At 38.0% G+C, this 15,223-nt stretch overlaps 1 protein-coding gene across 1 annotated transcript in view; it reads right to left on the bottom strand.

The window, feature by feature from the left end:
* LOC131240268 (beta-hexosaminidase 3-like) overlaps positions 1-15,223 on the bottom strand; it is a 48,877-nt gene that overhangs the window by 12,414 nt on the left and 21,240 nt on the right. Inside the window, exons 5-9 of the mRNA XM_058238391.1 lie at positions 11,032-11,102; positions 8,880-9,010; positions 8,728-8,793; positions 7,879-7,979; positions 5,696-5,755 (exon numbers count right to left, since the gene is read on the bottom strand). Of these exons, the coding sequence (XP_058094374.1) occupies positions 5,696-5,755; positions 7,879-7,979; positions 8,728-8,793; positions 8,880-9,010; positions 11,032-11,102 (429 nt within the window). The remainder of the gene's footprint in view (positions 1-5,695; positions 5,756-7,878; positions 7,980-8,727; positions 8,794-8,879; positions 9,011-11,031; positions 11,103-15,223) is intronic.

Here is a 15,223-nt window from a genome sequence, read left to right as displayed (position 1 = left end):
ACATCTCCATGGAATGGACGAGCCATAGTTTAAAGTCCACCTAATCACATCACAATAAGGTGTTTTGACAAAGATTAACAACACTATTGGATATGGCATTTGCAATGCATGTGGAAAGAGAGGGAATGGTTTGCAAGATGTAGGAGAAGGGTGGAGAGGTGGTTCCAAGTGATAGCTATTATAACCAGATTGTAATATTGTGGTTTCCATGTATAGGTAGATTGTAATATTTTAATTTATTTTTCTTCCATGTATAACGAGATTCATAGGTTGCATATCTCTATAAATAAGACCTTTTGGGGCTAGATCAATACAACCAAAAACTAAAAGGAGAATTCTCCAAAATTTTCTATTTCACATGTTATCATGGTATCAAAGCAACACATTTGAGCCATCGATCCTTCAGTCCTCTACCATCGTGGTCCTGATCATAGTCACTAATCCAAATATCACTCGTGGTTGTGCCCGCATTCCTCCTGTCTTGTCATAACAACGTCAGAACCCTACCACCTATCGCACACACCTCTACAAACCCCATCTTCAGGTTCCCGATTATAGTTGTTGCAAATCCAACCCCTATGCCCAATCGAGTATAACCCAACCTCCTACTATCTCCACTAATCTCCTCTCGCCGCTGCCATCTCTACCGATCTTCCTCAGATCCCAAACCTCTGTAACCATCTGCCCCAAATCGATTCCTACCATCTCCTCTGTCATGGCTCTGTTAGCGTGCTCATCGTCAACACCCATTCAAACCCCATCTGTCTTCCCCGTTCTAGAAATCAGGCCCATTGTCGACCAGAGACTTGATTCGTCTCTGCCATTATCATCTCCGGCTGCTTCTGGTATATCTTCGGATGCTTCCTTCTTGTGGCTGCATCCTTGGCCTCTACCATTGTCGACTAGCATCACTGGCACTGTTGTTGCTCATCTCTGCTATGGACGCCATTGCTGGTACGGTTTTGTCAAGGACGCCTTTGCCATTACTATCAATGCCTTTGCTACCATTGTTGCTCATCTCTACATTTGCCATTGCTACCGTCGATCGCCGATTGTTACCACAGGCTGTCGTAACCTTTCCATTCCAGATCTTTCGTGTAACCCCTCTCTGTTCATGATTCATTGAAGATTTGTTGTTGCCATCAACAACATCAACGCCATCAACAGCACCAGCGCCATTCAACCCCAAACAACTGCCGCCGTTTGAGATTTATCGACCTACTGTTGTCATTCATATTAGATTAGATCTCTGTTGATTAAAATAGACCTGGTTGCATATCGTGACCCACCTTTGAAGATCCGTTGTCCATTGCAGATTACAGTGTGCGTTTGGAGCATATTAGTGCCACCCACATACTGTCTTACTAGGTTGATAATTGCAACTGTCTGTTCCGGGCCCCTAAAATTGCATCCAGGTGAACACATCTGACCTATCTGATTGCTCTCTGTCAGCAAGCTATGCGCATATCTATCTGCTGCTCGGGTACATCAAGCATATATCTTTCCATTTTCCTCGATTGTTTGGTGTTATTTGTATTTATTGACTTATATCATGGATCGAGAGTTTTCGTTTCATTGCACCTTTGATGGCAAAAATTATGGACTTTGGTCCATTCACATTAAGAACTTTCTTTAAGGGTGTGGATTGTGGAGTATAGTTGATGGTACAGATCCTATTCCTATGACGAACCAACTAAAATGGCTGGTTGGAAAATGAAGAACGGAAAGATAGCCACATGGATATTAGATTCAGTTGATAAGACAATTGTTGTGGGCCCAACTCCTCATCGAATTGAGAAGGCAATGTGGGATCATTTAAAAATGATCTATCAATAGAGTAATGATGCTCGGTTATATAGGCTAATGCAAGAATTGGCTCAAATCACCCAAGGTGATCAGACCGTTCAGGAATTCTATAATGCTATCGTGGCCATTTGGACTGAGATGTCAATGAAGGCACCCGTGTTCGTCAATTTCTTATGAAACTACGCCCTGAGTTTGAGCATTGTTGAGCCGCGTTACTCAATCTAAGTCCACTTCCTACAATTAGTGTTATGATATCTGATTTGTTGGTAGAAGAGCAACATCTCATAGCACTTTCGAGCCCGCCCCAGCTTGCTGGCACCTCAAATACAATCCTTTTGGCATATTCCTCTACACCAGGAAAATAGGACATGTCTCACATCCAATGCAATTGGTGTAAGAAGTTCGGTCATCTTGTGACGACCTGCAAAGATAGTCCTTTTTGTACATATTGCAAGATTCATGGCCATAGTATCCATGAATGTCGAAAGAAGAAGAACAAAGATTGTTGAGGCACAAAAAATCAATTGCGCGCCTGTGCAACAAGTATGTGTTGCGCGGCCGTGCAACGAGAATATATTGCACGACCGTGTAATTGAATAAATAAGACATGAAAAAGGGTTATGTTGCTATGGGGTAAGGAAGTAGGACAAGATTGGAAGATTAGTGGCGCGACCGTGCAATATGCATCTCGCGTAACATGTATGAATTGTGCGACTGCAAAATAGAGAAGTGTTGTGCACCCGCGCAACAAGGTTGCATTATGTACATTTGTTAATTCCTGTGTGTGGGTTCCTATAAATACCCCATTACCCTTCTCATTTGGAGACTTGGGACATTTGAGAGTTCCTAGAGTAGAAGAATCGCGGAAGTCAGGTATCGAGAAGCCGGCGGGTGGAAGGAAGAGAATACAGAATGAGCCTGTTGCGCGACCACGCAATAGTAGTCGTGCTCAATTTGTTCATGATCGTCGCACAATCAAGCCTATGGGTTTTCAATTCAAGACTTTTAGCTTGTGTATCAGCGTGAAACATGGGTTTTAAACCCGCACAACTCTTTTGTCATTTTGATGGGCACTTTACAGGGCTGAAATGCTGCCGGAATTGCTATTTTCAATTATTATTCAAAGTTTTACAATTAACTGTACTCTGTTTTAGAATTAAGGGTAGTGTAAGGAATGTAATAATAATCCATATTAATGAAATGATTGATCATGAGTGTTCTTTCATCTAAATTTCCTCATTATTTTAGAACATAAGATATTCCAATACCTGAAACACGTTTTATTATTATTATTATTATTTTTTATTTTTTAAAATTTATTTATATTTATATTTAATTTTTAAAATCAAAATAAGGATAGAGGAAAATCTTATTTAACTGCATGTGAGGACTCATTTGCTACTGCTTTGTCTACTCCCCCTACTGGTGGACCTCTCTCTCAAGAGATGATCTAGCAGATCATACAAGCTTTGTCTGTTGCTGGACTGTCAGGTAAGGCTCATAGGCTTTCTTGGTAATTTGATTCTAGTGCATCCAACCACATGATAGGTACTGTCTCCTATCTTCACAATGTTCAACCATATAAAGATAATCAAGCCATCTCTACTGCTAATGGAGCAAAGTTACATATTTCTTTTGTTGGGTCATTATAATTTTCTCCTTCTCCACATCATATATTTACTCTGACTGATGTCTTTAATGACCTCCGTTTGTCTGTTAATCTTATCCCTGTGGTTTAGCTTGTACAGAACCATTGCTTAGTAATCTTTCTTCTTGATTGTTGTTTTGTGCAGGATCTGGCAACATGGAAAGTAGTTGGGACGAGTAGGAGAGAAGGACGACTCTTCTTGCTTGATCTTGACAGCTCAGTTACTCCGTTTTCTTGTTTCTTTTCTCCTTCTTCTACTGAGATTAGTAATGCTAATAAAATGTGGAAACTCTGGCATTGTCGTCTTGGGCATCCACATTCAGATAGGTTATCATACTTATTTACTTCTGGTATTTTGGAAAAATTGAAAGTTAATAAAACTTCTATTGATTTCTCTTGCCCTTCATGTTATTTATTTAAAAGTAAAAGTTTGCATTTTTCTCTTCATACTTCTCGATCCAAAGCTCCTTTCGAGCTTGTGCACTCAGATGTTTGGGGACCTCCAATTCTATCAATATCTGGCTTGAGATATTATGTGATATTTATCGATGACTTCTTAAGATATACGTGGATATATTTCTTGAACTCCAAGTCATAAGTTTTCACAACCTTTAAACGGTTCTACATAATGGTTACAACCCAATTTGAGAAAAAGATTAAGGCCCTACGTTCATAATGTCTTTCCGTATTTTGTTTTATTCAATTCCCTTTCTTCTTACTCTTTGTTTCATGTCTTTAGTTGTGTTTGTTACGTTCATCTTTCTTCACAAGCACGTAATAAACTTTCTCCAAAATCTGTTCGTTGCGTGTTTCTTGGAATCGAAGAGACTTGGAAAGGTTACCATTGCTATGAACCTATTGCTTGTTGTGTTCATGTGTCAAGGAATGTTGTTTTCTTGGAAAATATTCCCTTTCATACTCCAATCTCACCCATTACAATATTCCCTTTCATACTCCAATCTCACCCACTTCGGCTACCTCTTAACCCACTTTCCTGATATACCACCTGTGGTAAGTTTATCTCCTGATTCTTTACAGGTCTGTCAACAAGCCAAGTTAAGAGTGCCTCCTCCTCCAGCTATTATAGATAGATTGTAATATCGTGGTTTCCATGTAGAGCCATATTGTAATATTTTGATTTACTTTTCTTCCATGTATAGTGAGATTAATAGGTTGTATATCTCTATAAATAAGACCTTTTAGGGCTACAAAAAAAAAGGAGAATTCTCCAAAATTATATATTCCATATGTCATCACTAAGGAGTTCAATACTTCGGCAGAATGTTATATTTGATACTTTGACACTTGGAAATTTAACTTGTGGAATGCATTAACACAATCAAACTGTCCAGGTCGTTAGACACATTTTAGATAGCTTATTGTTAAACATTCAGATTGATCTAATTGTCCTGACCTCTGGTTTATAAGCACTTGTTTCTTAAATTCACCATTAACTATTTTTATTGCACATGTAATATCACATCATACTAGTATCACATGTAAATGTCAAGGTATCCCTTTTATGGCAAATTGACTTCTGAGAGGTCAATAAGCAATTGCAGATTGACTGTCCCAGAAAGTGGTAAGTACAAGAAAGTAATTCCATTTGCTCGTGTAGTGAACAATTCTCCTAAGGTCCATTTCCACTTTTCAATGTACCATCATCCGGATCCATAAGCTCCCCTTCATATTTGAAAAGGCCTGGTTGTAAGCATTGTTTGGGCAGTTGGTGTTGCAATAAAGGCTAAGACGGGGGAAAAACACTGACGATAAAATAAAAGAAGAAAGGTATAATATCATGACAGTCGTGTCAAGATAGATCTTGAAACTGGGCTTGCAACCGACATCTAAAAGCATGCCATGGTGCCTCGAGAAAAAATTCCCCACATCTCTATTATTAAAACCATTTCACTCATCCGAATTGCATTTTAGATGTGCATGAAAAAAATTAATAACACAGAGCATTTTATTTACAGATTGTAACATGCATAATGCCCATTCTTCTCAAAGCATCATCATAGATAGTATATCGAGTACATAGCTAATGGCATGTTCTTTGGATAATTTGACCAGGTGAACATGAATGACATTGTGTGAATAAATATTTTCAACGAAATGATATATAAATGACAAAAATAGAAACATCTACAGGAAGAGAGGATTGCATATATAGTTAATAATTATTTTAGTAAGAAGAATCGCAACTAAAGGTAAATGCATAATTGCATGCTTCGGACTTACTTGTGTCAACCTCATCACCTCCCAAGTGGACAAATCTGAACTTGAATACCTTGCTGAAATCTGAACATGAAAAGTTTAAGGAAATATAATGACCATTAGTAATTAACAATCAAAACGTTCTCTATATAATCATGCTTCATGAGGACAGATTGAGAAAGTAGGAAAGAGAAGAAAAAAAAAATGAAGAAAAAGAGAAGAAAGGAGAGAGAATGAGAGAGAGAATGAGGATTAGGGTTCACACGTCCCCACATCTCTTAAGTCTATTAACATAATTTTCAATATTTACAAGAATGCCATCAATAACAAAAGCAAAATTACTCATTACATCCTAAACCTAGATGGGCCTAACAATGAGCCATATAACAGCCCTCATTCATATTCGATAATACTCCCCCTCAAGTCATAAATGCCCAACTTGATAAAGAGACAATCCAGTTGAGTACGAGACAGAGTTTTCATAAATATAACTATCAGGCTCTTGGGACGACAAGTTGCACGCCAATTTCCTCAACTACAACCTCCTCCCAGATGAAGTGGCAATCAACTTCAATGTGCTTGGTCCTTTCATAATAGACAGGGTTGCTGGTAATATGAGAGGCAGCTTGATGATTACAGTCCAGCTTCATGCGAATCTCAACTATAAATCCAAGTTCACCCATCAATGTTTTTAGCCAAATAAGCTCATACGTTGCATGAGCCAGTGCTTTGCATTTTGCCTTAGCACTTGAACATGTGGCAACACTTTGCTTCTTACTCTTCCATGTAAAAAGATTACCACGTACATATATAAATTGCCTATCGGATGGATAACTGGCCCAACTTGCATCAAAATATCTGATGGGGACATCAGAGGACCTACTCGGATGTACCAGAGACAGAGACGACCACTCACATCAGCGCAACTTTCTTTGTAGATAGGTACTGAGTTCTAGATGGGGCCCGCTGGGTCATTTTGAAGACCCCACATCCATTGGACGTGCATCAGGAAGACCCCACCTTGGGATAATGCATGTGGGCTGCTTAGGAGATCATTTTAGTCATGTAATTTCTATTTCGTGTCAATCCGACCGCTGGATCTTGTCGATCAGGCCATTAGGCTACCATATCTTTTAGATCTGGGCCCCTTGGACTCTGATCTTGCTTTCTTTATATTTTTTGTTATTTTTAGTAGTTATTTGATGGTTAAGATTGATAATATATGTTTTAGTTTTCTTATTTTGGATGATAGGCCACTTTACTTAAGTGAGTGGCATGGTTGTAATTTTGTTGTATTTTAATTTTGAATGTTTAATTATAAAAGCATAGGGAGGGTGCAGTTCCAACCCTAGTGGAGATTTGAGAAGGAAAAAAAAAAAAAGCTCTTGTGTGAAGGAATTTTCCTCATTGTTTTCTAGAGTTTTTTGAAAAAAAAAAAAAACCTCACTTCCAATTGAATTGTGGAAGGGTACAAACTTTTTTGATGGTGGATTCCCCAAGGTACATCCTTCGTCTTCCTCTTCTTCGAAAGGTATTCTTCTTCTTACATCTTTCCTCTTTCTTCTTTGAAATGTATTCTTCTTATTCTCTTATCTTTCTCTTTTCCTTCCCATTACAACCTTATAAACCCTAGATCTTCAATTTCTTAATTTTCCCGATTTTTAAAAACCCTAGTTCCAAAATCCCCAATTCCCATGAACTCTAATTTTCCTAATTTCAGATTTTTCCCTTTCCTAACCCTAATCGTAAAACCTACAAATCTGTCTATTGAGTGTGGAACGTGCCTATGCTAAATTGGAAGTTCTATCCTTCTATCGGTCTTAGTTTTAATTGATTTATGTGATTTCTTAGCATGTGGGCATGTGATTTAGGTTAAATAAGATTTTATTTCCTATTGTTTATTCTTAATAAACTGGTAGGTTGGCATCTTTTGTTAATTGAATTACTTTATGGACTCTTTCATAATCTCCACGTTGCATGCTAGCATTAAATCATGTGTCCTGCATCACACATCCCCACACCTCTCAGTCTATTAAAATAATTTTCAGTATTTACAAGAATACCATTAATAACAAAAGCAAAAAATACCCACTATATGCCAAACCTAAATGGGCCTAAGAATGAGCTATATAATAGCCCGTTCACATTTGATAACACTTCAGAGTCATATAACTGAAACAAACATCCAGTTGGAAATAGAATATCACCTGAAAGAATTCCATCTATTACTTTGAACGTAAACTCATTACTGACATCAAGTGGCTGCTGACAATCCAAGGATGGCCACAGAGAAGGATAGCCAATACCCCTACAAAAAAAATAAAATATAATAATAATAATAATAATAATTTCATTAGTTTCATGCAATCAATGATTGTCAAAGTTCAACTGCTTCTCTTTAAAGAATTGAAAGTCACAACTACAAAGCAGTTTTGTTACATATTCAAAATTATCTCCATTGCTTTCAACTACAATAACTTTCTGATGAGTCCAACTTGTTAAGACGGATGTATTACATTTCACTTGACCAACGAAGCAGAGGGAAAGATTTAATGGTTGCCTTTGTTGAGTGATTCCCATCACCATGAAGAAGGGGAACTGGTTTGGGGTATTAAAAACAATAATAAGATTCATAATCTTCTATTAGACCAATATAATAGACTATTACATGCCTCTTGTGGGAGTTTTGTGCTCTCGTTGCCGGTCCTAAGCCTGGATAAAAGAGGGTTATGTCAGGTTGGCAGCCAGCATGAAGCGTAACTGGATTCATGTAGCCGATCCCAATTAGTTGGGAGAAGGCTTAGATGATGATGAATCTTCCTATGTAAAATGGTGACTGATAATGATCAGGGTAATCGGCCGTATAATGTACAACAGAAAAATGTGAAAAGGAGTCCTCGTTGTAACGTCTAGACTCCTAACATAAACAACTTTAACGGAGATTTGATGATTTGTTCACGACTTGAAAATTTTGATTGATCATCCTAGGCTGCTTGCCTAATTATTCTACTTTCCTTGCACAATAAACAGTAGAATGATGCTTAGATAAAAACTACCATGAGAGAGCATGCCCTGGTACATCAATCTCGGCCAGTACATTAATCCCTCGTTTCTGTGCATACCTGCAAAATTCATGATCAAGCATCTTACCAGGGTGCACCAATAAGGGACAAAATGCAAATTTAAACCAAAGGCACAAAGATCTTACTGTACAATTTCAATTGCATCTGCAGTTGTATAGCGTTCTGAAACAGAATAAGCACCATTCCACAGTTTTGGATATGAGGGTATCTCCAATGGAAAAGACTCTGTATCTACGATATGCCAATGTAGAACATTCTGTATGATATTGAACAAGATATATGCATTCATGTCAATATTGCTAAAATTTTACCACTGAAAAAGGAAAACAAATGAGGCTAGTATTGACAGGAACTGGGAAATCACTATAAACAGACTTTGCACAATGCAGATGTCAAGCATTCATGAATCATGACTGGCCAACGGAGAAAGAACTTCAAATTCTTATGATTTGGTGCTCAAAATTCAAGACCATGGTCCAGTTATGAGGAATATCAGTCGTAGATACACATTAGCTCTGGAATTTCTGTGAATAGAGCCATTAGAAGACCGTTTTCTTAGCTATAATTGGAATTTCATGTGAAATTGTCAAAATTTTAGAGAAACCTTGGTGTTAAGTTTAAACTTCAACTCCAAAGGAATTATCTGCACTGCCTGAAAATCGGTTTACTGGTAATGCAATGTTGCATTGACATAATTTCTGGAAGATGCATTTCCTTATTTATCATATAATTTCACATGGAGCTTTTGAACTTATTACAGAAATCTTGGCGAAAGTTTACATTTCTGGTTTGCTTGTTTGATAATTTCATAGGAATAACTCCTGCAGAAGCAATTGAAAATCAATATATTTATCAATCCAAGCAGTTTTCTGTGGATAAAAATCATTACTTGTGATTTCCTAAACATTGTTTGATTGCATGTGAACTGTTAAATGAATTAGAGGAAGTGTCACGGTTTCCCTATATTTCTGCAAAATTGGCATTTTTCTTGGCATCTGTTCTGCTTGCACAAGTACATTGATTGATTAAATGCAAGTTTCTGCAGATAAAATCATATGAACAAGCATTTTCTTAATTATCTTTGGAATTTCATTAAAATTAGCAATGATATCGGGGCATGTTTGATAGTCAGTAAATAAAGGTAATCGGTGGAAAAAGCACAATGATAACTTTTGCTGGGTGTTTGGAAGAGGCGGAATTTCCACCTCGAAAATCAGACAAATTTCAACATCCTTCCAAGCCAAAAATTTGTGGGCCCCACCATGATGTATATGTTATATCCACACCACTCATTCATTTTTCAAATCATTTTAGTGGATGGAGTTCAAAACTGAGGTAGATCCAAAGCTCAAGTGGACCACACCACAAAAAACAGTGGACTTAACGGAGGATGTCATTATTCCCATTGTAGGCCACTTAAGCTTTGGATCTGCCCCATTTTTGGGCTCATGCCCTAAAATGATCTGACAAAAATGAATGGAAGGCATGGATGAAACATATACATTATGGTAGGGCCCACAAAGTTCGGCCACGTGGCACGGTACCCAACGTCAGACTTGTTTCAGATGTCGTACATTTCCAGAAAATGCAGAAGTAAATAATTATTACTTTTTTACATTTGACTACCTGTAATTACGGCCAATCAAACAGGCCCATTAGAGAAGTTACCACCCACGCACACACATACAGAGGAGATCTCACACACTAGTTAGACAAGGTTTTATTGTCCGACTAGCACCTATATGCCTACATATTATGTGAGTATGACATACAACCCAACAAACAGGTTAGCCCCACCATGAAGATCACCAACCACAAAATAACACCATTTACTCATCAGGAGAGCCACATGTACTTTGGCCAGCTCAACTGTTTTGTATTCTTTCTATGGTGCGGCCCAATTGATGAGCAGATTGGCCTGATTTTTGCACTTGATTTCTTCATGTTAGGCCAAATTTTTGGACAAGTTGGATTTTGTACACACTTGACACGTTGACGTTTTGGTGCTAGTTGGACTGTAAGACTATCAACCAACTAGCACAAAATCAGCTACATGACGTGTGTGTGAAATCCAACTGGTCCAAAAGACTAGTCCCACAATGAAGAGCAAGATGCAAAAATCTGGCCACTCCACTCACCATGTGGCCCACATCATAGAAAACAATGTAGAACTGCAAATCTGATCCAAAAGTGCATGTGTGACTGGATTGGAAAATGTAGAACACACTTGATGCAAAAATCAGGTCAGACCACTCATCATGGAGAAGCATTACATACCAACTTTGTATAGGCCATAGCATCAATGACATTCTTTATCATCGGCAAAGGCTGATAATGTCGAGAAGTATCTGCATTGCAGTCCTTTGTAAGTAACAAATATAAAACTTTGACATGCATTAAGATGCTATTTGGTTCTTTATTGGCAAGAGCAAATGCAGAGCCATGAAAAGGGACAGTTTTGGAAGATTTCTCAAGTAGTATTCCATGCTTTCTGAGAGCCACAATCATCTGCTCTCTAGTCTCAATTTTATCAGATGAAAAAGATCACTTTCTTTACATTATGGCAGTGAGCTAGGTTAGGTCTATCCTAGCATATTAAGCGTATTAATAATGAGGCAGACATCAAAAGTTCAAATGCATAAAGATAGAGATATGCTTGAATGAGAAAGGTTAATAAATTTTATTGAAGTACTGCATAGCGTTGATGAATTTACCATGCATTCACAAATTCATTTCCTAGTAAAATTTGAACCCTCAAAAAATGTTGTAAACTATAAATAGTGAATCAAATGTGAAGAGCTTGTTTGGCTGTGACTCAATCCATATGCTGCCCCATCATCTTATTTCAGGAATCCATCCCCAAGTAGGATTTGAACCTACAGCCAGTCTGTTAAAAAAAAAATTTCTCTATGACTGAGCTACAAAGGAACAGTGGGAGATTCCATTGTAGAGTTCAACTCCTGCTTTGAACCCATGACCAATATGTACCCGAAGCTTCCTTCGTAACTCCCCAAGCTTACTTCTTAGTGGCTCTGTTCCACCCCTAGTGAAAGACGAGTGTTTGATTAGACACAGAAACACAGGTGTCTGACCCATTATTCTGCCTGCGTTTTCCACCAATTCATAGATTGGATGAAATTATCTCCAACCTACTTCCATCTCGTGTATGAATTGTGCAGGCGCCTGCTGCCTAGTGACATACTTAGGAAAACACATTAGTCTTAACAGGGCCCAAAAGAGCCCCAATAATTCAAGGAATGGTCTTTATAGGAAAGAGAAAAGACAAGATGAAAGGCCACTGAAAACCTTGAAATAAACGCATCCCTCTCCCCCAAAGACAATACTGTCAGAACAGTAGCATGAATATTGGCAAAACAAATTGCAATGTTGAGGCATAAATAACATCGGATGATTAAAGGATAAAGAGGACAACATTTACATTTCCAAAAAAAACTGGCCACCCAATGCCATGCGAAAGCAAAGACAAGCAAAGCGCAAAGCCAGTTACTATAAACAAAGAGAAGACAAACCTCCTTTGGTTTCTTGTATTTGAGATAACCTTAAAGGGTTGAATATATAAAGATCTACAATCATCTATACAAGGTAAATGATAAAAACAGAATCATCTATCTATACATGGAAATTAGCTATACAAGGCATGTTTCCTGTCTAACAGTTACAACCATAATGATTAATTGGGGGGGGGGAACGAAAATAGAAACCAGTCCTTACAGACTTGAGACTATCTTGGAATTCTGTCAAAAGCAAAAGCAATTTGTGAATGTATAAAGATATCACTTCTAAAGAGTTTATCTGAAAATCAGGAGAGATGCCCTACTTCGATATATTTTGGCATCTAAGCGGATGAGGTGAGTGGATGTCTGGAGGTCACAGTAAAAGGAGGATTAGATTTCATTGTTTCAGCCCAATTGACACTTCTACCTTAGGTCTATCACTCAGTGAATCAATTCCTTGGGATAATGGCAGTGATGCAGCTCCGGTTCAAACACTCAACATGATTTACCGAAAAGAAAGAGATGGTGTTAACATGAATATCAATTGAAATGTTGGGCTTTGTAAGTTTCTTTCATGTATCTAAATTTGTCACTACACTAACTTTTAACTCTTAATGGTGCCATCCCTATATTTCAATATAGGAATGAAGAAGCAATGTTTAAAGGATGTGTTGAGACTCGAAATAAATACTAGAGTAGACAAAGCAGCAATGCTTAAACCAATCAAACAGGAAACACCAGATATTCTCCCCCCATAATAACATACATCTAAAAAATCACTTAATAAACTATATTAGGTTAGGATGTTGATCGAAATTGCATCTGCCTTGCCATGACTTATCTTAGACAATTAAATGAGCTAAAAAAAGTCGGAATATAAAAGATAACATGTAATGGCCAACCCTAGCTCTGATCATGACTGTATATGGCGATTCAAGCTCAATTGCAATACAAAACGATGGCTACTCATACTGTGATCCAGTGTTCGAAATATCGGTATCGCACAATGTATCGCACCCTTGGGATACAAATACGTATCGGTTATCGCATGGGATATATCGTTTGTATCGCATAATTTATCGCACTTTTGGGAAACATGGGGAAACATTAAGATAATTGTTGATTTTTTCAATGAAACTTCAGGGATTATTTAAAAAGACCCTAATACACACTTTTAAATCATAAAATCTCAAAAAAGAAATGGACATAATAGGTTTCCTTTGTATATTGTACTAAGATATGCGCTGTGCGATTGAACTATGACAACTATATTCAGTATCCACCCCATCCATCCGTTTTTTCATATCATTTTAGGACATTATTCAAAAAAAAATGAAGCAGATCCAATAATCAAGTGGACCATACCATAGGAAACAATGATGATTGACCATTAGTGGGCCACAAAAGGTTAGATCAAGCTGATAATTGTTTTTTATCTTCATTCAAACTTATGTGAAGTTATCAATAAATTAAGTGCCTAATAAAATATAGGGAAAATCAAGGTGCACCCTAAAAAGTTTTTAATGGTACTGTGTTCAACTACCATTGTTTCCTTGAGTATAGTCCACTTGAGATGAAAAATAAGATAGATCTAACGATCAAGTGGACCGCACTGAAAAAAGTAATGGGGGGATTAAATGTCTGCCATTGAAACCCTTTAGGGGTTCACGGAAATTTTGGATCAATATAAAATTTGTTTTTCCTCTTAATTCATGTCTTTGTGACTTTATGAACAGATTGGATGGAAAATAAACGTTATGGTGGGCCCTACAAAATGACTCTTGCATTTAATCCCACTGACATTTAATGCTTAGTGCATTTTAATGCAAGCTTATTATTTGGTGTGGTCCACTTGAGTGTTGGATATGCCTCATTTTCGTACTCATACCTTAAAATAATATGAGAAAAGGGATTGACGGTTTGGATGTACAGATACATCACGGTGGGCCCGACCACAGACCTGCCCATTCGGAGCTAGGGACGGGCGGGGGTAGTATGCAATCCGCGTCCTCGTGTGGTACACCAGCCAATCCGCTTCCTTTTGGACCAGATTTAATGTTATATGGCCCCACAATAATATATTTATTATATCCACACCGTTCAACCATTTGGAGAGATTATTTTAGATCATGAGCCAAAAAATAATTAATATCCAAAGCTCAAGTGGACCACACCACAAATAGCAGTTGGACAGTGATTCTCACTGTTAAAACATTCGTAGGGCCCACCATGACTTTTATTTTCCATTCAATCTGTTGACGAGGTCACACAGAGCTGGATGAAGAGGAAAAATAAATATCATATTTATCCAAAACTTCTCTGACCTCAAAAGGGTTTCAATGGTAGACGTTCAATCTCCCACTATTGTCTGTTGTTTGCAGTGTGGTCCACTTGTTATCTGGATCTGTCTTATTTTTCGTCTCAAGCCTTACAACGAGCTCGCGAAATGGAAGAACGGTTTGGATATAACGCATGCCTTATAATGGGACCCACAACACTTGATGACGTCAACACTCGGTGGTGTGCGGTACACTACCCAACCCAAAATCACTTAAAGAGCGCTCGGACGCTCTTGTTTTTCGACGCAGAGAGAGTTCCGGCCTTCCGGAACCCTAAAATCTCGCCCAAATCCAGGAAATTTCAGATCTCACGATGATTTCTCGACATTTCGGAGAGGATTTCTCCGGATTTCGCTTGGATTTCTTCGGACGTTGATAGATTTCTCTCCTGTGACCCGGAAATGTCGACCACGGCCTGATTCCTCGCCGGAATCTCCAAGAAAGGGGGAAGTTGAAGAAAATTTGCAGAAAATCCTACTTACCTGTCGAGTGGCCCACCTCCAGCCAGGTACGCTCCGATTTCTTCTTCTTTTTTTTTCTAATTCAATTTTTTTTTTAAATTTTCCACAAGCCGGATCCAATTTTCTGTCCGTGCATTTGTCTCCGACGATAATG

The sequence above is a fragment of the Magnolia sinica genome, chromosome 3, assembly GCF_029962835.1.
Source record: "Magnolia sinica isolate HGM2019 chromosome 3, MsV1, whole genome shotgun sequence".
NCBI lineage: Eukaryota > Viridiplantae > Streptophyta > Magnoliopsida > Magnoliales > Magnoliaceae > Magnolia > Magnolia sinica.
This window is presented reverse-complemented; position numbering and strand designations above follow the sequence as displayed.